Source organism: Microcaecilia unicolor, chromosome 1 (genome assembly GCF_901765095.1).
Source record: "Microcaecilia unicolor chromosome 1, aMicUni1.1, whole genome shotgun sequence".
NCBI lineage: Eukaryota > Metazoa > Chordata > Amphibia > Gymnophiona > Siphonopidae > Microcaecilia > Microcaecilia unicolor.
This window is the reverse complement of record NC_044031.1, coordinates 687,502,161-687,526,854: the sequence shown is the minus strand read 5'-3', so window position 1 is coordinate 687,526,854 and position 24,694 is coordinate 687,502,161. Positions and strand designations below refer to the sequence as shown.

Here is a 24,694-nt window from a genome sequence, read left to right as displayed (position 1 = left end):
TACTTTTTTTATTGGACATAACTTAATACATTTCTTGATTAGCTTTCGAAGGTTGCCCTTCTTCCTCAGATCGGATCCGATCTGAGGAAGAAGGGCAACCTTCGAAAGCTGATCAAGAAATGTATTAAGTTATGTCCAATAAAAAAGATATCATCTTATTTTCTTTTCTATGTTTTATTTTGTTTGATTTCTATTGATAACCTATGTGTAACATGAAACAGAATTACAGAATCATTTTGCAGGAAGCCACAAAGAACACCACTAAGTACACATTATAAAAACGGAAATTAAATGAATGCCAAGGATACTGAAATTCCACATTGCAAGCAACCTATTTCAGACTTTTACACACCACTGTAGGGATGACATCACTTCCGCCACCATCTATGTTTTAAAAAAGTGTATCACATTAAAAAGATAATTTGGTCAGACAAGTCACTTAGAAATATATATGGTAATTTAAGAAGTACCATATTTTAGTAACGTAGTTATCCCTTATTGAATATAACTAGTTTACCTGCTCCTGCTAGCAATGTCCTGGCAGCAAGATCAAACTTCTGTCTCCTTGTTACTGCAGTCCGACTCCTTGATGGATGGCCACTTGAAGCAGCTGCATTTTCTGTATTGTCTAGGCCATCAGAACTGTAGGATTAATTTTAAAAAATAACATGGAAGCATAAGGATAGGAAGAGAGAAATCTAGGCCAAGAAAAATATTTCGCTCATATTGCTTGTTGACAGAGGAACAGAGGAAGGTCAGCAAGAGCACTGCCAATGAAAACTTATGGGACTTAACATAGCAGCACCTCAGACTAAAGTTAACAGCAACTTGGACAACTGTTTTCCAAATGCCGATATTAAAACAGATTTTAGAACTTATAGTGGGCAATTTTTTAGACAGACTGTCCAGCATCTTGCAAGTACTTTTCTTATCTTTAGATAAACAGTTGTATCTAGCTGAACACCAAACAGCTGATTACCTTAAAAGCAGAGCCGGTCTTAGGCAGAGGTGACCAAGGCGGCCACATAGGGCCCTGTGCCTAAGGGGGCCCGACGCTGCGCGGCGCGCCTCAACTCTGCCTCCGCTCCGACCTCCGCTCGCCTCGGACGACCGTCCACATCATTCATGATGATCCCGACGCTCGGGCGCTCCGCTCCCGCCACCACCGGCGCGGCACCCACCCCCAGCTTGAGCCCGCCGTCAGCTCCCGAGTCCCTGGACCCCAGCGAGACGGCAACACTAACTTTGCAGGCTTGCGAGCCAGGAGGCAGCGACGGCTCAGCCCCCAATGGCGACAGACAGTTGCAGCACGACGGCTCACCTCCAGGCTCCAGCTTTTCACTTCCCGCTCAATGTCCCGCCTTCTGATGAGGTATTTCCTGTTTCCGCGAGGGCGAGAGTCACTGAGCGGGAAAAGCTGAAGCCTGGTCCGAGGAGGTGAGCCATTGTTGCGCTGACTGTGGTGCTAGCGAGAGCGCGGCTGTGCAGACTTGTGGAGCCAAGCGAGGCGAGCAAACTAAGCAACAGACAGGAGACGGCTGCCTACAACAGTTGTGCCAATCCAGAGGCAGGCAGGCAGCAAGCCAGGTATGATGATAGCTTTTTTTCTAAATTAGGAAGAACCTTTTGAAATTAAAGTACTGTCTGTCTCTGTGGTGGTTTTGGTTTGAAATGTTTCAGCTATGTCCACCATTTTGTCAAAGGTTTTGCCTGGGACCCTTGCTTCCAGTGACAGTGAGCCACAGTAGTCCCCTTCTTCCCCTTTCAGTCCCTGCCCACCTTTACCCATAGATATCCTTTTAATCATCTTTTACCTCCCTTCTTCAATGCACCTTAATTTTATTAATTCTTCCTTCTGAGCCTTACTCATCCTCCCCTAAGTGGTCCCATATGCCTCATCCTTCCCCAGGGTTCACCCCAAGTCTCACTCTCACCTGTACTCCACACTACACCTCAGTCACCCTCCACCCTCCCAGTATCATTCATTCTCTCACTAGTGCTGCCACACATCCCCATCCATCTTCCTCCCTTAGTGCTCTCCCACTCCAGATCCTGTTATCCTTTCCCAATATTTATGTCCAAGCCTCTCATCTCCCCAGTAGCCTGTATTAGTCAGCCTTAGTCATCCTTGCTGCAGTGCTCCTCTAACTTCATCCTTCCGCTCTCACTCACCCTGCCTCCCCAGTGTTTCCCCTATTGTTAGTCACTTAATTTCTCCACTGCTTCACCACGTATCTCCCTTCTACTCTCCACATCCAGTGACTCTCCCCTCTTCACCTCCCTCCAGCATCTCTCCCTACCCTATCCCTCTATGTCCAGTATCACCCATCTCTCTTTTCCTCTCCATGTCCACTGTTTCCCTTTTGTGTCCTATTCCCTTGCACCCTGGCTGGTGGTCTAGTATCTTCTCTACGGGGAGGGGAGGTTTCATGATAGCATTGTGCTTATTATTTCAATCAGTTTCTTTGTACAAGTTTAGCTTCATTTGTCTTTATTTGAAATTTCATAAATAAAAAATTTTCTAAAAATGGAATAATCTTATCAATGGGGCGGAGCTAGGGTGGGGGCGGAGCTAGGGTGAGGGCAGGGCTAGGGTGGGGCCCCACCAAATTGGTCTGCACAGGGCCCTGCACTTGCTAAGACCGGCCCTGCTTAAAAGATATGCTTTAAAGAAATAATTTATCTACTAGTGGTGAACCATGTCCTTATCTTGCACTATGTGAAAGACTTAGCAAAAAGACATCACTTTCCATGCAGCATCCACTACATATTATGCAACAAAATTCAACAAATGAGATATCAGAGAAGTTACTGTTTTGTTGACAGATATCTTTTCTAATTCTTGTTTGACTGTTTGAAGATCTAGAAATGTTGGAAATTACAGAATCCATTGCAGAAGCCTTAATTAAGTAGCCGTCTCCTTATATAGCATAATAGCATTCAAGGTGATATTTTATCAGGGTGAGCCAATTCTTTCTTAACGATCTTTGACACTGCAGAATGGATATGGAGGAAAGGAGGAACAGGGGTGATATGATACAGACGTTCAAATACTTGAAAGGTATTAATCCGCAAACAAATCTTTTCCGGAGATGGGAAGGCGGTAGAACGAGAGGACATGAAATGAGATTGAAGGGGGGGCAGACTCAGGAAAGATGTCAGGAAGTATTTTTTCACGGAGAGGGTGGTGGATGCTTGGAATGCCCTCCAGCGGGAGGTGGTGGAGATGAAAACAGTAACGGAATTCAAACATGCGTGGGATATGCATAAAGGAATCCTGTGCAGTAGGAATGGATTCTCAGAAGCTTAGCCGAAATTGGGTGGCGAAGCAGGTGGGGAAGAGAGGTTGGTGGTTGGGAGTTGAGGATAGTGGAGGGCAGACTTATATGGTCTGTGCCAGAGCCAGTGATGGGAGGCAGGACTGGTGGTTGGGAGGCAGGAAATACTGCTGGGCAGACTTGTACGGTCTGTGCCCTGAAAAAGGCAGGTACAAATCAAGGTAAGGTATACACATATGAGTTTATCTTGTTGGGCAGACTGATGGACCATGCAGGTCTTTTTCTGTCGTCATCTACTATGTTGTGTTATGTATATGTTTATATTTGTCTAATTTAAGCCATGTGTCTAACAGAGTTTGCAGTAGATCTTTTGGGTGTTATCTATGCCTAAGCCAGAAAATTAAAATGGCTGTGGAGCCAGAAGTGTGTACCTGATCTGCAGCAGTGTGACTCAGGTGCTAACCTTTTACTTAGTCTGGAAAGATTTTTTAGAAGTATGTAGATGTTTTACAACTTTTTGGTTTTAACCAAGTTAGCTAAGCAGGATCTATAGGAACAGCAAGGGGCGTACAAAAGGCTGCTGAGAGTATCCTGGAGCATATCAAGTTTCATTTGCTGTTACTTAACAGGAGTCCATTATTAGCTAAGCTTCATGGTATTTGATTTTTCATTAAAGCATATTCCCACTGACATAAAAAGAAAAAACCTTTAGCAAACAGACCCCTAAATCAGCAAAAATTACCTGCATCTGATGGCGGCAATATACCCTGCAATGGGAGTAGCAGGTAACTCTTTAAAGAGGATTTTATTTTGTCAAACATCAGGAACAAGGATGGGGATTTTTTTTTTTGGGGGGGGGGGGGGGGGGGGTAGCAGACCTCAGCAGTATCAGCTCCCCCCTCTAGCAGGCACTTGCTTGTACCTGGGGTAGCTACAATGCCTTGTCTATTTTTTTCCTAGAGACGGATTCTCCCTCTAAGATGGGGAAAAACATGTCTATATTGTAGGTCTGCCCAAGCCATTCCCTCACCCCACCCTAACCCTGGCCCCTGCACATCTAAACATAATCAGCATCCCTATATGATTGATGTATACAAAATCCTGAGTGGTGTAGAACAAGTAGAAGTAAATCGATTTTTTACTCGTTCCAAAAGTACAAAGACTAGGGGACATTCGAGAAAGTTACATGGAAATACTTTTAAAACAAACAGGAGGAAATATTTTTTCACTCAATGAATCATTAAGCTCTGGAACTCTTTGCCGGAGGAGGTGGTACAGCGGTTAGTGTATCTGGGTTTTAGAAAGTTTAGACAAGTTCCTGGAGGAAAAGTTCATAGTCTGCTATTGAGACAGACATGGGAAGCAACTGCTTGTCCTGAGATCTGTAATATAGAATGTTGCCACATTTTGGGTTTCTGCTAGGTACTTGTGACCTGGCTTGGCCACTGTTTGGAAAACAGGATACTGGGCTAGATGGACCATTGGTCTGACCCAGTATGGCTACTGTTATGTTCAGTTGGCAGTTGGAAACACGGCCACGGTGAGAGCGCCGAGAGGTAGACTCCCTCGCCAGCACCGGCGAAGCTCCCTCCACCGACGTCGTGGGGGAGCCTTCTTGGGAGGCGGCCGCAGTCGTCGGAGACCTCACCCCAGGCAAGGGGCCAGCCGGCGCCTCACTCGACGGTACCGGAGGCGCAAGCACCCCCGGTACCGGAGGGGAGGGGCGCAACAGCTCTCCCAGGATCTCCGGGAGAACGGCCCGGAGACTCTCGTGCAGAGCGGCTGTGGAGAAAGACATGGAAGCCGATGCAGGTGTTGAGGTCAGAGTCTGTTCCGGGCTGTCCAAGGTGGAGCGCATCGACACCTCCTGAACAGAGGGTGAGCGGTCCTCCCGGTGCCGATGCCTACTGGGTGCCGACTCCATCGGCGACCCAGAGCTCTCGGTACCGATGCAGGAAGGTGACCGGTGTCGATGCTTCTTTGATTTTTTCAAATGAAGCATGTCACCGGAGCTTCCCGGTACCAACGAGGAGGACGTAGAATCCAGCTGTCTCTTCCTTGGGGCCGAGGCCGAAGAAGATCTGTCTCGGGGGGGGGGGGGGGGGGTGGGGGGGGTGGCTGTACCGCAGGAGCCCTCAGGGTAGGGGGAGACCCACCCGAAGGCTCACTGCCACCAGCAGGGGAATGGACAGCCCTCACCTGCACTCCAGTCGAAGCACCACCGTCCGACGACATCAGCAGCAGCGGAGGTCCCGGTACCACCGACGCTGCCTTCCGATATCTCGGTACCGACGATGCAGAGGGTCGATACCTCGATGCACTCGATGCCTCCGGTGCTGTTGTCGACGAAGAGCCCGAGAACAACACGTTCCACTGGGCCAATCTCACTACCTGAGTCCTCTACTGTAAAAGAGCACAAAGACTGCAGGCCTGCGGGCGATGCCCAGCCCCCAGACACTGAAGACACGACGCGTGCCTATCAGTGAGCGAGATTACCCGGGCGCACTGGGTGCACTTCTTGAAGCCGCTGGAAGACTTCGATGACATGGGCGGAAAAATCACGCCGGCGAAATCAAAATCCGCGATGGTGACGAAGGGCACCAAAAATATATAGAGAGAAAACCCGTACCGAGGCCACAAAAAAGGCCTACCCCGAAAGCGAAAGGAAACTTACGTCGGGGAAAACAAACTGGACACACGAGAAGGGACAAAGACCAAGGTCTTTCTTTTTTTTTTGTGAAATCGCGAAGACGCGCGAGGGTCAACTTGAGGGGTGCGAAACGGCGGTAAAACACGACCATCCCGAGCGCGGACAAAAGAAGACTGACGAACACGAGCCGGTTCGGGCGGGAAGACGGCCGCGCATGCGCGGTGCGCATGGGCGCGCAAGGACTAGCAAAGGCCTTTGCTAGTGAAGTTTCCGATTGGAGGGGCTGCCGTGGACGTCACCCCATCAGTGAGAACAAGCAGCCTGCTTGTCCTCGGAAAATGGTATTTCCACATGTATGCCAATCTATATGCAGTGCTGTATAGCAACTAGTTACTATACTGAACTTTAGCGAATGCTACATACCTGTAGAAGGTATTCTCCGAGGACAGCAGGCTGATTGTTCTTACTGATGGGTGACGTCCACGGCAGCCCCTCCAATCGGAAACTTCACTAGCAAAGGCCTTTCCTAGTCCTCGCGCGCCCATGCACGGCCGTCTTCCCGCCCGAACCGGCTCGTGTTCGTCAGTCCCGTATGTAGCAAGACAAAGACAAGGGAAGACACAACTCCAAAGGGGAGGCGGGCGGGGTTTGTGAGAACTATCAGCCTGCTGTCCTCGGAGAATACCTTCTACAGGTATGTAGCATTCGCTTTCTCCGAGGACAAGCAGGCTGCTTGTTCTCACTAATGGGGTATCCCTAGCCCCCAGGCTCACTCAAAACAACAAACATGGTCAATTGGGCCTCGCAACGGCGAGGACATAACTGAGATTGACCTAACAACTTATCCAACTAACTGAGAGTGTAGCCTGGAACAGAATAAAACATGGGCCTAGGGGGGTGGAGTTGGATTCTAAACCCCGAACAGATTCTGAAGCACTGACTACCCGAACCGACTGTCGCGTCGAGTATCCTGCTACAGGCAGTAATGAGATGTGAATGTGTGGACAGATGACCACGTCGCAGCTTTGCAGATCTCTTCAATAGTGGCTGACTTCAAGTGGGCCACTGACGCAGCCATGGCTCTGACATTGTGAGCCGTGACATGACCCTCAAGAGTCAGCCCAGCCTGGGCGTAAGTGAAGGAAATGCAATCTGCTAGCCAATTGGATATGGTGCGTTTCCCCACAGCCACTCCCCTCCTGTTGGGATCAAAAGAAACAAACAATTGGGAGGACTGTCTGTTGGGCTGTGTCTGCTCCAGATAGAAGGCCAATGCTCTTTTGCAGTCCAATGTGTGCAGCTGACGTTCAGCAGGGCAGGAATGAGGACGGGGAAAAAATGTTGGCAAGACAAATGACTGGTTCAGATGGAACTCCGACACTACCTTCGGCAAGAACAGGGTAAGTGTGGAGGACTACTCTGTTATGATGAAATTTGGTGTAAGGGGCCTGGGCTACCAGGGCCTGAAGCTCACTGACTCTACGAGCTGAAGTAACTGCCACCAAGAAAATTACCTTCCAGGTCAAGTACTTCAGATGGCAGGAGTTCAGTGGCTCAAAAGGAGGTTTCATCAGCTGGGTGAGAACGACATTGAGATCCCATGACACTGTAGGAGGTTTGACGGGGGACTTTGACAAAAGCAAACCTCTCATGAAGCGAACAACTAAAGGCTGTCCTGAGATCGGCTTACCTTCCACATGGTAATGGTATGCACTGATTGCGCTAAGGTGAACCCTTACCGAGTTGGTCTTGAGACCAGACTCAGACAAGTGCAGAAGGTAGTCAAGCAGGGTCTGTGTAGGACAAGAGCGAGGATCTAAGGCCTTGCTGTCACACCAGACGGCAAACCTCCTCCATAAAAAGAAGTAACTCCTCTTAGTGGAATCTTTCCTGGAAGCAAGCAAGATACGGGAGACACCCTCTGACAGGCAAAGTCTACGCTCTCAACATCCAGGCCGTGAGAGCCAGAGACCGGAGGTTGGGATGCAGAAGCGCCCCTTTGTCCTGTGAAATGAGGGTCGGAAAACACTCCAATCTCCACGGTTCTTCGGAGGACAACTCCAGAAGAAGAGGGAACCAGATCTGACGCAGCCAAAACGGAGCAATCAGAATCATGGTGCCTCAGTCTTGCTTGAGTTTCAACAAAGTCTTCCCAAGCAGAGGTATGGGAGGATAAGCATACAGCAGGCCTTCCCCCAATCCAGGAGGAAGGCATCCGATGCCAGTCTGCTGTGGGCCTGAAGTCTGGAACAGAACTGAGGGACCTTGTGGTTGGCTCGAGATGCAAAGAGATCTACCAAGGGGGTGCCCCACACCTGGAAGATCTGGCTCACTACTCTGGAGTTGAACGACCACTCGTGAGGTTGCATAATCCTGCTCAACCTGTCGGCCAGACTGTTGTTTACGACTGCCAGATATGTGGCTTGAAGCCACATGCCGTAACGGCGAGCCCAGAGCCACATGCTGACGGCTTCCTGACACAGGGGGCGAGATCCGGTGCCCCCCTGCTTGTTGATGTAATAGATGGCAACCTGGTTGTCTGTCTGAATTTGGATAATTTGGTGGGACAGCCGATCTCTGAAAGCCTTCAGAGCGTTCCAGACCGCTCGTAACTCCAGGAGATTGATCTGCAGATCGCGTTCCTGGAGGGACCAGCTTCCCTGCGTATGAAGCCCATCAACATGAGCTCCCCACCCTAGGAGAGACGCATCCGTAGTCAGCACTTTTTGCGGCTGAGGAATTTGGAAAGGGCGTCCCAGAGTCAAATTGGACCAAATCGTCCACCAATACAGGGACTTGAGAAAACTCGTGGACAGGTGGATCACTTCTTCTAGATCCCCAGCAGCTTGAAACCACTGGGAAGCTAGGGTCCATTGAGCAGATCGCATGTGAAGGCGGGCCATGGGAGTCACATGAACTGTGGAGGCCATGTGGCCTAGCAATCTCAACATCTGCCGAGCTGTGATCCGCTGGGACGCTCGCACCCGAGAGACGAGGGACAACAAGTTGTTGGCTCTCGTCTCTGGGAGATAAGCATGAGCTGTCCGAGAATCCAGCAGAGCTCCTATGAATTCGAGTCTTTGCACTGTGAGAAGGTGGGACTTTGGATAATTTATCACAAACCCCAGTAGCTCCAGGAGGCGAATAGTCATCTATATGGACTGTAGAGCTCCTGCCTCGGATGTGTTCTTCACCAGCCAATCGTCGAGATAGGGGAACACGTGCACTCCCAGCCTGCGAAGCGCCGCTGCTACTACAGCCAAGCACTTCGTGAACACTCTGGGCGCAGAGGCGAGCCCAAAGGGTAGCACACAGTACTGGAAGTGACGTGTGCCCAGCTGAAATCGCAGATACTGCCTGTGAGCTGGCAGTATCGGGATGTGCGTGTAGGCGTACTTCAAGTCCAGAGAGCATAGCCAATCGTTTTCCTGAATCATGGGAAGGGTGCCCCGGGAAAGCATCCTGAACTTTTCCTTGACCAGATATTTGTTCAGGGCCCTTAGGTCTAGGATGGGACGCATCCCCCCTGTTTTCTTTTCCACAAGGAAGTACCTGGAATAGAATCCCAGCCCTTCTTGCCCGGATGGCACGGGCTCGACCGCATTGGCGCTGAGAAGGGCGGAGAGTTCCTCTGCAAGTACCTGCTTGTGCTGGAAGCTGTAGGATTGAGCTCCCGGTGGGCAATTTGGAGGTTTTGAGGCCAAATTGAGGGTGTATCCTTGCCGGACTATTTGAAGAACCCAACGGTCGGAGGTTACAAGAGGCCACCTTTGGTGAAAAACTTTCAACCTCCCCCCGACCGGCAGATCGCCCGGCACTGACACGTTGATGTCGGCTATGCTCTGCTGGAGCCAGTCAAAAGCTCGCCCCCTGCTTTTGCTGGGGAGCCATGGGGACTTGCTGACGCGCACTCTGCTGACGAGAGCGAGCGCGCTGGGGCTTAGCCTGGGCCACAGGCTGTCGAGAAGGAGGATTGTACCTATGCTTGCCAGAAGAGTAGGGAACAGTCTTCCTTCCCCCATAAAAACGTCTACCTGAGGAGGTAGATGCTGAAGGCTGCCGGCGGGAGAACTTGTCGAAAGCGGTATCCCGCTGGTGGAGCTGTTCTACCACCTGTTCGACTTTCTCTCCAAAAATGTTGTCCGCTCGGCAAGGGGAGTCCGCAATCCGCTGCTGGATCCTATTCTCCAGGTTGGAGGCACGCAGCCATGAGAGTCTGCACATCACCACACCTTGAGCAGCAGCCCTGGACGCAACATCAAAGGTATCATATACCCCTCTGGCCAGGAATTTTCTGCTCGCCTTCAGCTGCCTGACCACCTCCTGAAATGGCTTGGCTTGCTCAGGAGGGAGCTTGTCCACCAAGCCCGCCAACTGCCGCACATTGTTCCGCATATGGATGCTCGTGTAGAGCTGGTAGGACTGAATCTTGGCCACGAGCATAGAAGAATGGTAGGCCTTCCTCCCAAAGGAGTCTAAGGTTCTAGAGTCTTTGCCCGGGGGCGCCGAAGCATGCTCCCTAGAACTCTTAGCCTTCTTTAGGGCCAGATCCACCACACCAGAGTCGTGAGGCAACTGAGTGCGCATCAGCTCTGGGTCCCCATGGATCCGGTACTGGGACTCGATCTTCTTGGGAATGTGGGGATTAGTTAAAGGCTTGGTCCAGTTCGCCAGCAATGTCTTTTTTAGGACATGATGCATGGGTACTGTGGACGTTTCCTTAGGTGGAGAAGGATAGTCCAAGAGCTCAAACATTTCAGCTCTGGGCTCATCCTCCACGACCACCGGGAAGGGGATGGCCGTAGACATCTCCCGGACAAAGGCCGCAAAAGACAGACTCTCGGGAGGAGAAAGCTGCCTTTCAGGGGAGGGAGTGGGATCAGAAGGAAGGCCATCAGACTCCTCGTCAGAGAAATATCTGATGTCCTCCTCCTCCTCCCACAAGGCCTCACCATCGGTATCAGACACAAGTTCACGAACCTGTGTCTGAAGCCGTGCCCGACTCAACTCCGTGGAAACACGGCCACGGTGGGAGCGTCAAGAGGTAGACTCCCTCGCCAGCACCGGCGAAGCTCCCTCCGCCGACATCGTCGGGGAGCCTTCCTGGGAGGCGGCCGCAGTCGGTACCGCTTAGACCTCACCCCAGGCAAGGGGCCAGCCGGCGCCTCACTCGACGGTACCAGTGGCGCAAGCACCCCCGGTACCGGAGGGGAAGGGCGCAACTGCTCTCCCAGGATCTCCGGGAGAACGGCCCGGAGACTCTCGTGCAGAGCGGCTGTGGAGAAAGACGTGGAAGCCGATGCAGGCGTCAAAGTCAGAGTCTGTTCCGGGCGTGGAGGCTGTTCCGGGCTGTCCAAGGTGGAGCGCATCGACACCTCCTGAACAGAGGGTGAGCGGTCCTCCCAGTGCCGATGCCTACTGGGTGCCGACTCCCTCGGCGACCCAGAGCTCTCGGTACCGATGCGGGAAGGTGACCGGTGTCGATGCTTCTTTGATTTTTTCAAACTAAGCATGTCACCGGAGCTTCCCGGTACCGACGATGAGGACGTAGAATCCAGCCGTCTCTTCCTCGGTGCCGAGGCCGAAGAAAGTCGGTCTCCGGGGGGCTGTACCGCAGGAGCCCTCAGGGTAGGAGGAGACCCACCCGAAGGCTCACCGCCACCAGCAGGGGAATGGACAGCCCTCACCTGCACTCCAGTCGAAGCACCACCGTCCGACGACATCAGCAACAGCGAAGGTCCCGGTACCACCGACGCCAACGCAGCCTTCCGATGTCTCGGTACCGACGATGCAGAGGGTCGATACCTCGATGCCGTCGATGCCGAGGTCGAAGGTCTTGATGCTGTCGACGTCGATGCACTCGATGCCTCCGGTGCTGTTGTCGACGAAGAGCCCAAGAACAACACGTTCCACTGGGCCAATCTCGCTACCTGAGTCCTCTTCTGTAAAAGAACACAAAGACTGCAGGCCTGCGGGCGGTGCCCAGCCCCCAGACACTGAAGACACGACGCGTGCCTATCAGTGAGCGAGATTACTCAGGCGCACTGGGTGCACTTCTTGAAGCCGCTGGGAGACTTCGATGACATGGGTGGAAAAATCACGCCGGCAAAATCAAAATTTGCGATGGTGACGAAGGGCACCAAAAAGGGAGAGAGAAAAACCCGTACTGAGGCCACAAAAATAGCCTACCCCGAGAGCGAAAGGAAACTTACGTCGGTGAAACAAACTAGACACACGGGAAGGGACAAAGACCTCGGTCTTTCTTTTTTTTTGCGAAATCGCGAAGACGTGCGAGGGTCAACTTGAGGGGCACGAAATGGCGGCAAAACACGACTGTCCCGAGCGCGGACAAAAGAAGACTGACGAACACGAGCCGGTTCGGGCAGGAAGACGGCCGCGCATGCGCGGTGCGCATGGGCGCGCGAGGACTAGCAAAGGCCTTTGCTAGTGAAGTTTCCGATTGGAGGGGCTGCCGTGGACATCACCCATGAGTGAGAACAAGCAGCCTGCTTGTCCTCGGAGAATACGTATAATGAAGTATTGGAAAATATTAAATACTTTTACTTGTAACAAAATATTTTAACCACTTGTTAGCACTTTCACTTCTTTACATTAATGATCCTTGCATTACAAATAAAACTATGCTAAAGAATTTTTCAAGCTCATCTTTGAATAACATGCACAGGTTTAGAATGGTCCATGGCACATGTTTGTGTAGGCCTGTCAACCTCCTTTTCAAACTTGTTTTATTAGACAAGTGGCAATAATTTTCCCATCTGACCCCAGCATTAGCCCTCTTTATCCAATCCCATTGCTAGCATCTTACAATATCTGCTCCTTTCTCCCATCCCTATCCCCAGCACGGTGAAGATTGATTGATGCGTCTACACTAAACTGGAAGTTCTAAGACTGACTGCAGGTGAGTTGACTTTGTTGATAAATTATGCTTCTGTAATGAAATCTGTTGCTCAGCCTTTGAGTATCCAGCAGTCAAAAATGAAGGTTTATGGCCTATTTGCTGCCAAGCATTACCAGGCTTCATGAGACTCTCCTTGCAAGGAAAGTATCAACAACAACTTGTAGGCATCTTCTGACTGCCATCATACAGACAATTGATCAATGCTTCTCTGATTTATTTGATGACTCTGAAGCAATTGAAGCAGCAATTCAGCAAACCAAGTTTCGAATGTGGTGGATGATAAAGTACTCTTTTAGCTGTGCTGTTTTAATAATGACTGACAGGTGCACTTGTGTAAGTGACAAGTCATCTTAAGAATTTAGTTTTACTAAAATTGAACAAGTGGATTGAATTTCAGAGCAATAAGCTTGTAGGGATAAAAGTGTTAATAGCAGTTCCATTATAATAGGCAATTACGTTTATTTTACTTAAGCAAAATATTTTGTGTTTACTTCCCTGTACTTTTACTTAGGTAGTAAATTTAGTATTCTGACCTAGTAAATTGAACACTACTGTCTAGATGTGTATAGGCTGCTATTTACACATCGGTATGACTCTAAAATAAGGTGTACAGACAGACACTTCGTCGTGTGGCAGTTCACTACTGTGGTAGTCCAAAGAGAAGTAGAGGATGACACAAATGATGATCAGTCGTTGGAAATGAAGTCAAAGGGTCTTTATTGAAAGCACCAGCATTGCAGACCCAACACAGGCCGTGTTTCGGTGGATACAGCCACCTGCATCAGGGGTCGCAAAATAAACTCAATATGCACAAAACAAGGAAGATCTGGTGCATAAAGATAACCAGTGAACACTGGACTGGACTGTGAATTTGATTCTCAGTGACGAAAAGATATATGCTGCTTTCATGACAGCGTTTCCAGTGCTTATATCTCTTTTCGTCACTGTGAATCAAGATCACAGTACAGTATTTACTGGTTATCATTATGCACTAGATCTTCCTTATTTTGTGCATATTGAGTTTAATTTGCATCCCTTGATACAGGTGGCTGTGCCTACCGAAACATGTTGGGTCTGTAATGCTGGTGCTTTCAATAAAGACCCTTTGAATTCATTTCCAATGGCTGATTGTCATTTGTGTCACCCTCTATTTCTCTTTGGACTACTGGCTTTTGGAGGTAGTGTTCTCATGTTTTTTCTGATACAGTTCACTAATGCAGACAGTTTACCAGATATTCAAGCTAAATGTATTCAAAATTATATGCATGGAAAAATTGCAGCAAATGGGACAGTTGGGGGCATGGCAGCATACATCAGCACCTGTGTTTTGTGCCTAAATATGAGCCTTGCTAAAACTTCTTGCACATAAACATCTTTAAGAAGTTTATATTTAGGCTCTTTTTTAAAAATGGGTTTCTTAGTAAAAGGGCTTGCACATGCATTTCCTGGCATGTTTTTATGTATTTTACAAAAGGCTTGGTACTTGGCAATGCTTTGTAAATATTTGCAATGTGCGGGTCCTACCCTGGACATCTTTGCAAAAATTAGTCTTTTAAAATGTATGGACATATTCTACAACAATGAAATGTTAAGAAGGAATTTATATTCTTCTAAATTCATTAAATACTTTTATACAAACAGAACTACTGTAATACCTGTCACAGAAGCATTCCTCTAGTTCAGCAGAATCTGCAGAGGGGATTTCTCCAGGTGACTGCAAGTAACTCTGATCACTAGACTTTCCAGTACCTCCTGGAACAATTGCCCCCTGACACGAATCTGTAGCTCCACCTGAACGGGGCTCTTCATCATCTTCATTACCAGGATGCTCTATCATCCACATGGCTAGTACAGTGATATTCTGAGTGTCTGCTTCTCCTCTTGCACCTATGCGGCAAAATTTTAACAGGCTCACAAAATATCCTCTCTGTACATATACTTAAAATTTCTTGTGCACCAAATGGTAAGTAGCAGGATACCTGTAGCTTCCATTGCTTTTGCAATTTGCCTAAGAGAAAATCCCATCTCTAATAAAGGCACAGCAATAGCAGGTGGTGGTGGGGAAGTTGACAGTCTGCTGCTGGGATCTGATAAAGCTGACAAAGAAAAGAGAATTCAATTACTTAGTATAACTTTTCATCCAGTTCTGGTGACTGGTTTTTTGTTCCATATTACTATTTAAATGGATTATAGGACAACAGAAAACAAATAAATACGGTCATCACTGTTTGTTTGGGCTGTTTTACCTAAAAAAAAAAAAAAATTGGTAGAAGAAACTTAAAACTTGCGGCCTGATAGACCAGTCCAAGGAATGCCATGAGATAAAGTTCTCTTTTCAAATATGCCTGCAATGTTACTAAATCCAAGATTAAAGAAAAATGATACTGTAAATAATACAAACCACTCATTTTAGCATCTAGTCCTCTCATGAGGTTGACATAGCTCATCAGAATTTTACAAGTAACACAATTTTGTTTTGCTGAGCTAGAAAACCTTTCGCTAATGAAATTCTATATAATCTTGAGAAAGACCAAAAATATGCTAACAATGCCATGTATGTAATGCCTATGAGGGCCTGCCATATGTATATTAAAAGTACATATGCCATGCATATGTTTCTTGCATACCTGTTCGATTGGTAGGGCGTGTAGGCTGAGAGTCAGGAGAAGTCAGACTTTGTCTTCTTCCTACTTCATCAGTGGGAGATGTTGGTAATGAGGATACTGGAGGTGTCTGTGCACGTCGTGTAGGAAGTACCATAGTAGTTGGGTAGCTAGAGAACATTTGCCTTTGAGGAGGTAATAAAAGCTGTTACTCTAAAATGTTTAGTTCAATATTTACATGCATTTAAGAAATATACCACCTTCTATTTGTAGTTATAATGAAAATGAAACTCGAAACATTTCAATTCTATCCGCAGAAAAATGTTTTCTAACAGTATTTATTTTCTTTTTATCAGTTGTTAATAACAAATTTCAATCATAAAAAAGGTAGAACTCGAAAAATGTGCTGATCATTTAGAAGATTTAAGTTAACTTTGGGAGCTAAAAATTCAGTTAAAGCATTAACAGATTAACAAAAAGGATGAGTTGGAGGCATTCCAGGCATATGGCTAACCAGTTTTCAAAACCCTAGACTTAAACAGATAATTTTCTGAATATCTAAGATCAGTTACTAAAGAAATCATTTTAGAAACCTTGCATAGATTTTACACATGTAAATGACCAACATATGTAAACTGAATTTAGAAAACCAATTTTTGAGGGGAAAAAAAGTCATCAGCCGAATGTTCCATCCAATCATCCTGAAATAAACCAATAATCTGATAGCATCCAAGCGCAAAATCATCTCCCTACCCCATAAGAGTGTGTAAAGAATATGTTTATCAAAAATGTAGTATATTGCTTAACTTAGGAGACCAAAGCAGTTTACAATAACTCCATTGATAGGAAAGACCTACCCAAACATACACAGCAAACATTTCAGTACAATTTTCCGAGCAGAGAATTACCATCCTCAGAGACCCCAGTGCACCGAAAGCTCACATCAAATATGCAGATTTAAGAGTTTGCCTACCTGGATAGCAGGTTGGAAATTTGCAAGGAAATCAGCATGGCAGAGGGAACCACATGTATCATGCCGACTGCCAGAAAACAGCTGCAAAGCTGGTTTACAGAGATTGCATGGGAAAGAGATTGTGGAGTTGGTGGTGGAGCTTTGGGTGGATTTGGTGGAACTAGGCCAAAGTGCAGAGGACTGTGACACAATGAAGAAAATAAATAAGGGAGTGCTGAAAGTGAAATGGCACCTGATGGAATTAAAAGATGCATGTGTCACAATGGATTTGAAACTGGAGGATATAGAAAATAAGAGAGGTGTACTGGAAAGTCCTGAATACTTGGACTGCAGAACCATGGCAGTGGTGGTGTGCAAAGTGTTGCTCAGTATCCAGTAAGCAATGCTCAGTAAGGGAGATCCAATCATCAAGAGACAGTAACCATTTTAAAAGGGGACCATCCTAAACATGATTCTCCTTAGAGACTTGTATTATGAAGTTTTGGACCAGAATAAGCTAAGTGAAAGTATCTTACTTTTTAGAGTTAATTAATTAATTGTCTGCATTTGTATCCCACGTTTTCCTGCCTATGGGTTTCTGCCAATGTGGCTTACAAGAGTCAGGAGTAGAGGAGTGTGGTAGCCGTGTTAGTCCACTCTTAAGGTTATCAACAGAAATCAAACAAAATAAAACATGGAAAAGAAAATAAGATATCATCTTTTTTATTGGACATAACTTAATACATTTCTTGATTAGCTTTCGAAGGTTGCCCTTCTTCGTCAGATCGGAAATAATTATTTCCGATCTGACGAAGAAGGGCAACCTTCGAAAGCTAATCAAGAAATGTATTAAGTTATGTCCAATAAAAAAGATATCATTTTCTTTTCCATGTTTTATTTTGTTTGATTTCTATTGATAACCTTAAGAGTCAGGAGTAAATTGGTTACATTTTGTATAGATCAAAGTACACTGGGTACAATTTGTATAGAACTAAGTTACAATTTATATAGAAGAATGAGATTAACAGTTGTCTTGAGTTTGATAGGCTTTATGTGTTTACAGTTGCTTCAGGTAGGCGAGTGAAGTGTTTGGGATGAATTCGGTGACGAAGCTTAGTTCAGTTTCTGTCCATTGTCATATTCTAGTAGTGCTGATTTGGTAGTCTGGTTGGTTAGGTTGATTCAGCAGGGAGGAACTTTCTGAACAATGGGCTTTCAAGTGTTTTCGGAAGATTAGTTAACTTAGTTGTCCTTGAGTTTTAGGTCTTTTGGTAGTGTGTTCCAGAACTTGGTGCAAACATATGAGAAGCCAGAAGCGTATGTCAATTTGTATTTAATGGCTTTACAATTGGGGAAGTGGAGGATTAGGTAAGATCTTGCTGATTTAGTTGCAATTCAGATTGAGCGGTCTATTAGGTTGGTCATGTAGCCCAGTGAGAGGCCAAATATTATTCTGTAAGCCAAACAACAAATTTTGAAGGATATGTGTGCCTTGATTGGTAGCCAGTGTAATTTTTGGAGAAGGGGTCTGGCACTTTCAAACCATTTTTTTTTTCGAAAACGAGTCTAGCTGCTGTATTTTGTGCTGTTTGTAGTTTCTTTAAGATTTGGTCTTTGCACCTTGCGTAGATTCCATTGAGTAATCCACATGGGCTAGAACCATGGTTTGGATCATGATGTGGAATACATCTCTTGAGAAATATTGCTTTATACATTTAAGTTTCCACATTGTGCCAAACATTTTCTTTGTAGTGGCCTTAGTTTGGTTTTCGAATGATAAGTCACGATCTAAAGTGATTCCTAGGATTTTCAGATTATCTGAGATTGGGAGAGATGTTCATAAGGCGTTGATGGCTGTGAAGCGTTCAGTATTGTGTGGAGATGAGAGTATGAGGCAGTATGTTTTTTCCCTGTTCAGTTTCAGCTTGAAGGCTGATGCCCAGGATTCCATGTTTTTTTATGCTATTCGTGATTTTGGAGGTGGTTTATGATGGGTTTTCTTTGAAAGGGATAAAGATTGTGACATCACTGGTGTAGATGAAGGGATTGAAGCCTTGTTTGGATAGGGACCTGGCAAGTGGGACCATCATTAGGTTGAATAGTATAAGTGAGAGTGGTGAGCCCTGTGGGACTCTACATTCCACTTTCCATGGTGGAGAGACCTGGTGGTCAAGAAACCCTTGAACCATGTGAGTATCTTCCCTCCAATTCCTAACTTAACGAGAATTCTTTATAGGATTTGGTGGTCCACCATGTCAAAATGAACTCAACATGTCAAACTGAAGTAGGAGGATGTTTTTGCCTATTGAAATTTTGTGTTTGAGTTTGGCCAGAAGTGTGATCAGCACCGTTTCAGCGCTATGGTTGGATATGAAGCCTGACTGCAGTTCGTGTAGTTTGGAGAATTTGTTTATGTATTCTGTTAGTTGTTTGGCCGCTATACCTTCCATTGTCTTGGTCATTAGTGGTATGGATGCAACTATCATTTGTGTCTTTCTTAGTGTCTTTTGGGATAGATGTGAACAGAATGTTTCCCCTTATCCGGTGAGAATTGTCCTACATGGAACATAAATGATTAGAGGACGCTTTCATAATGTAGTCGGGGCATGTGTCTAGTAAGCAGTGAGTGGAAAAGAACTTTCTTAACATTTGAGCTACTGTCTCAGAGGAAAGCTGAGCAAAAGTTTTCCAGGTCCTGTCCGCTGGTATTTCCTTGGGGGGATGATCTAGCTCGTCTATAAATGTTTCAAGGTTGGCATCTTCCTGAGGTAAATTTTCTCGTAGGTTGATGATTTTTTATTTTATTTTTTGAAAATTCACAATAAATCAAGCAAATTCTTGATATGAAAAGATAGAGGAAGAGGCAATATTAAAGTGATATTACACAAATATACAAGTAATTGGAAATATATTATTCCCCCCCCCCCCCCATCTCTAGTCCACAATTTCCGGAAGAAAACAAGGTACAATTCCATGAAATATATATTCCAGTAACTAAAGCTAGGAAATAGAAGAGAAACTCAAAGTGCCACGTCAATAATAATTATGGAGTGGATGATGATGATACTACTGGTTATAGAATAGGAGTTGTAGTAGCCCTCGAATCTAAAAAAGAATTCAATTGAGTAGGATCATAGAACACATATTTAACTGAATTAACTTTCAACACACATTTGCAAGGGAAGTTAAGCCAAAAGAAACCACCCAATTGTACAACCCAGGAACGAAGTTTTAAGAATAATTGACGCCTCTTTTGGGTTACTCTTGCAATATGGGAAAATATTCTGATCTTAAAGTTCATAAAGAGTTCATCTCTATTACAAAAAAATTGTCTTAAAATCCAATCACGGTCCAGTTTCAATACAAACGTCACTATTAAAGTTGCTGGTATATGCCCATCTCATCATCTTGAATTATTTGTGTAAGGTTCAATATGTCGAATCTTCTGCTCCTTGTTCAGGTTGATTAATATTTTCCTTTTTATACGGAGGTGAATAATATATCTTAGAGACTGGCGGATAGGCTTGTTCAGGAATCTTCAATATCTGATAAATACCTCTGAAAAGTTATAAGAGGAGCAATAGATATAATTTTAGGAAAATGTATCAATCTCAGGCTTTAGCTCTTTGTTGATTTTCCAGATTTTCAATTTTGTAGTGTAGTAACATATTTTCTTTAATCAGGTTGACCTGAGTTTGTTGAACAGATTTTATATTATCCGTGTTTGTTTCAATTGTTTTTTCAATATTTAATGTTTTTGTTTCCAAATTGAAATTTTTTCTAAAGGCAATTTAGTAGTTTAAGTAACCAGAATCAATTTTTGTAAGAGGTTTCTAGGCCCATAAGAGCTTCCCAGATAGAGTCTAAGGTAGGTTTTAAAGGAAGAAAAGACTTACTAAGTGAAGTGAAATCAGTAGAAATTTCAACCGGGGGCTGCTTCTCCTCTTGAGTAAGCCAAATGCCTCTCCTTCATTGACAAAATCTGATGGATCCACACTGCAATCTGACCCCGTCGCAGGAAGCACTCCTTGGTAACCAGTGCAAGGGGTTTCCTGCCCCTGTTGCAGTTCCATCGCCGGCATCAGTGGAGGCCTCCGCTCATCGGGGCTGAAGGAGATCTCAGCCTCAGGTTGGGGAAGCAGGACACCTCCCACCGCTCCCTCCAGCAGCGAGGCAGCTAGCCCCGAGAAACGTCCGGGCATGGCAAAGTGGTCCATCGGCCCCCATGGTATCACAGGTGTAGCGGGGCCAACACGCTGTTTACCCCTCTTCTTTGGCATAACAACAGGTAACAAATTGCAATATTAGAGGAAATCGGGTGGAGAGCCGCCTTGCTGCGTTCTCTTCAGTACGCCATCTTGTTTTTCCCCCCTGGTTGATGATGATCTCTTCAAAATATCTGGCTAGTACATTTGCTCATGGGATATCTTTGTTCATTGTCACTATTTTGATGTCTAGTAGGTTGTTTAAAACCTTGTATACTTCCATCATGTCTTTATATAGTTGGAACCTATTTGTTCCTTGTAGAATTTTTTTTTAATCAATTTTATTGACTTTTCAAGAAAATTTAAACCAATATAACATACAACAACAAAACCAAATGCATTACATATAGATACATGTGACAGTTTAAGTATAAATATAAAAATCTAATCTCTAGGAGATGCTGTTTTGATGTAATGATCAAAAGGAACCCGATGCTTCTTCAAAGTAGGCAATTGACGAAATTTAAAAGCTGCAGATTCTTCATAGTTTCTAATAGTACAAAGATGACTCCACCATTCACAAAAGTTCAAATGCAAATTATTTTTCCAATGAAATACTATAAGATGAGTGGCTAGAGCCATCATTATATCAAAACGTTTTGATATTAATCCTCAAGTGTAAGTTTAGGGGTTGAAGAACAAAGTATTATCACATTATATGTCAAACCAACAGGCGAGGAGAAGGGAATTATTGAACATATTCTTTTCCATATTAATTTGCAGTAGGCGGACACATGGGGACATTCAAAGAGCAGATGCTTCAGGTGACCACCAGGAGCAGAACAAGACCAAGACCAAAAGTTTGGAGATGTTGATCTGGTTAGTTTAGACACTTTGAAAGGAGTCCAATAAGATCTATGAAGAACAAAAGATGATGATTGTGTTATACCAACAGAGAAAGTGGGTCTATTGGATTTAGACCAGAAGGTTAGCCAATCAATTTCATCATGACAGATCAATTCCAACTCCCCTCTATGTTGGCGCTCAAGACAGGGGTTTGTGAAAGAATCATGTATGCATTTGTATATTCTCGATGCTTTCCTATTACCCATTAGCATAGTACAACAAAAGGTAGTAAGATTAGCAGCATCTGACTGACCCACCCATGGTTTGCAACAAATTCTGGTAGACATTAGAGAGGGAAAGCCAAGAATCAGCATCAAGTGTAGTTAAATTACATTGTAGACAACAGTGGCGTAGCCAGGCAGTCAATTTTGGGTGGGCCTGAACCCAAAGTGGGTGGGCACAAAATTTTCTCTCTAACCCCCTCCCCCAGCATTTCCCAACTCAAAAGATAAATACTTTAGCTGATTAAGATCCCCAAGCTCTGTCACCTGAAAACTTCCACCAAAAATGGCCAGAATTTACTTTTACCAAGCTTGGTTGGAAGCAACAACTCCTTGAGCCACCGATAGTGGCACCCCATGCATGCTTAGCTGTCAGTGGCTCAAGGATGCTGCCCCCATCTGCCAAGCTCAGCAGATGGGATTTCTGGCCACCTTCAGTGGAGGTCCTCAGCTAGCAGAGCTTGGGGATCCCCACCAGCTACAGCAAGGGTCAGGGCTGCTGTTAGCCATGCTGGGGCCCAGGGCAGAAAATAAAGAAGCCCTCTCCTCTTTAATCTCCCCATCTGCCATTACAGTCTCACACTGACAGACCATCACCAAATACAGAACAAGGGATTACAAATTAGAAATAAAAATATGTAGTCAAAAATTGAACTGAGAACCTCAACATTTAGTGTAACACTGGAGAAATAAAAACAAAAATGCATTTCCTTTTCTACTGAACACAATAAAAAGACATCCGCTATGAACATTTCCCAAAGCTAACATATTCCATTTAAAACGTTCAAAATAAAATTATTTTTCTACCTTTTGTTGTCTGGACATTTTATTTTTCTATCATGTTGGTTTCAGTTTCTCCTTCCCACTTTCCCGTCTTCTGCTAATTCTTCAAGCAACTGTTGTCCATTTGTATTTTCTCTCCTCTCGTTCCATTTCCTCACTACAACTGCTTCTGAAATACTGATCTTTCCATTTTAGCACTTTCCTTTCTGTTTTTTGTTCTTTTCTGCCTCTGTCCACTCAAATGTAACCCTCTTTCTAAACTTTTTCCTCCTTTTTACTTTTCAGATATCTATCAAATTTCCATCTCCTTTCACCCACTAGCTCACCCATATCCAAACTCACTCCTTCCCAGCCTTCCATTCCCTTCCATCTTCAATCTACGCACCATTACCATATTTCTACCACCTGTAATCACTATCCTCTCATTCATTTCATTACATTACCATCTCCCCTCTCTCTTTATCATCTCTCATAGCCTGACATCTCCCTTTTACCCCCTCCCCCCACCAGCATATGCCTGTCCCCTCCCTCCATTGTCCTGCATTTCTCTATCTTACCCATTGTCCAGCATATCTCCCTTCTGCCCCTGGATCCCTCTTCCCCCTCTCTTGTGCAGCATCTCTCCTTCCCTTTGCTCCACCTCTATGTCCAACATATCTCCCATATTGTCCACTATCTCTTTCTTTCTTTCTCTCTCTCTCTCTCCCTGCCTTGAGTCCCTGGTCTAACATCTTTTTCTCTCCCCTCCAGCCATGTTCAATATTTCCCTCTATCATCTCTCACTCCCTTCCCTCCACTGTCATGTCCAACACTTTTTTCCTCTATCGTCCTTTGCCACTCCTCTGCAGCCTTTCCCTTCCTCTCCCCACCACACCCATATCAAACAATTCTCACTCTCTTTTCCTCCTGCACCTCTCCCTCCCCCATGTCAAACAATTATTTCTCCACCCCACAGTCTCACTCACTCACTCTCTCCACCCCAACCCCTCTCATGGGGCAGGCCCAAGGCAAGGACACTGATGCCCAACCACTAGTTTCTCGTCCTGGCCACTGCTGTAGTGTCTGAAGCCCAAGAAGTGTTATTAGTGAACAGGGGTAGGGCACCGGGGGAGGGGGGGCAGTTTTATGTTCTGAAACCTTGAGTTTATAGGTAGCCTGTGACAAAAGAACACCTGTTTCTAATAAATACATTGAACTCTGTTACTTATCCCCTTTAACAATGTACCATGCTCAGTTGGTGAGAATGGAGGTTTCGGTTTAGTCTGTGCAGAAAATTACAAAACATAGGTCTGTCAAGCTCAAGAATGAATCAGATCATAGTCATTTCTGATGTGGAAAAGCACACGATTTGAAAAGCAAAAGCTGCTTGCCCCTTGAGATCTCTCCTACCTAGCACAAGACCATATCTTACCTGTACATTCTGGAGCAACCCTGGAGACCTACTAACTTTATTCTTTAGAAAAAGGTGTGATAGCAAGGAACTTGACTTCATTTACGAGGCTGGTGGTATCCTTGGAGAAAATCGTGAGCTTGCTTTTGAGTGCTGGTGCTTTTAAGATTAGCAGGCTTGGTGGCCTTGAGGAATTGCTGCAAGGCAGCTTTCATGCCCTTCCCTGCCTCTCTCTCCACCCCTGCGTCCCACCGCGCCTGCAACGATAATGCTTGTCCTCCCCTCCGGCGCTGCCTCGGTACCTGCATTCTTTTCTTCGGTCGTCGCATCGCCGGCCGCGCTGCCATTCACACAGGCAGCTCCGCTCCCCTCTGCCACGTCCATCTGGCCCTTTCTGACGCACTTCCTGTTTACGTAGGGCCAGACGGACGCGGCAGAGGGGAGCGGAGCTGCCTGTGTGAATGGCAGCGCTGCCGGCGATGCGACGACCGAAGAAAAGAATGCAGGGACCGAGGCAGCGCCGGCGGGGAGGACAAGCATTATCGTTGCAGGCAAAGCTCTTGACGGCCGGAGAAAAGGCAGCGAGCGACATGCGAGGGATGTTGGGTGGGCCTGGAAGGAAAGTGGGTGGGCCTGGGCCCATCCAGGCCCACCCGTAGCTATGCCCCTGGTAGACAAGCAGATTCAGCAGAAGTCACATCATTACATACAGTAATTTGAGACAATGACCATATACCTTTTTCCTGCCACAGTGGCCAGTTTAAAGTAGAATTACTTAATTTAATGG

The 24,694-nt window shown here is 45.8% G+C and overlaps 1 protein-coding gene across 1 annotated transcript in view; it reads right to left on the bottom strand.

The window, feature by feature from the left end:
• HERC1 (HECT and RLD domain containing E3 ubiquitin protein ligase family member 1) overlaps positions 1–24,694 on the bottom strand; it is a 736,289-nt gene that overhangs the window by 274,002 nt on the left and 437,593 nt on the right. Inside the window, exons 41-44 of the mRNA XM_030188195.1 lie at positions 15,475–15,635; positions 14,827–14,943; positions 14,503–14,734; positions 518–642 (exon numbers count right to left, since the gene is read on the bottom strand). Of these exons, the coding sequence (XP_030044055.1) occupies positions 518–642; positions 14,503–14,734; positions 14,827–14,943; positions 15,475–15,635 (635 nt within the window). The remainder of the gene's footprint in view (positions 1–517; positions 643–14,502; positions 14,735–14,826; positions 14,944–15,474; positions 15,636–24,694) is intronic.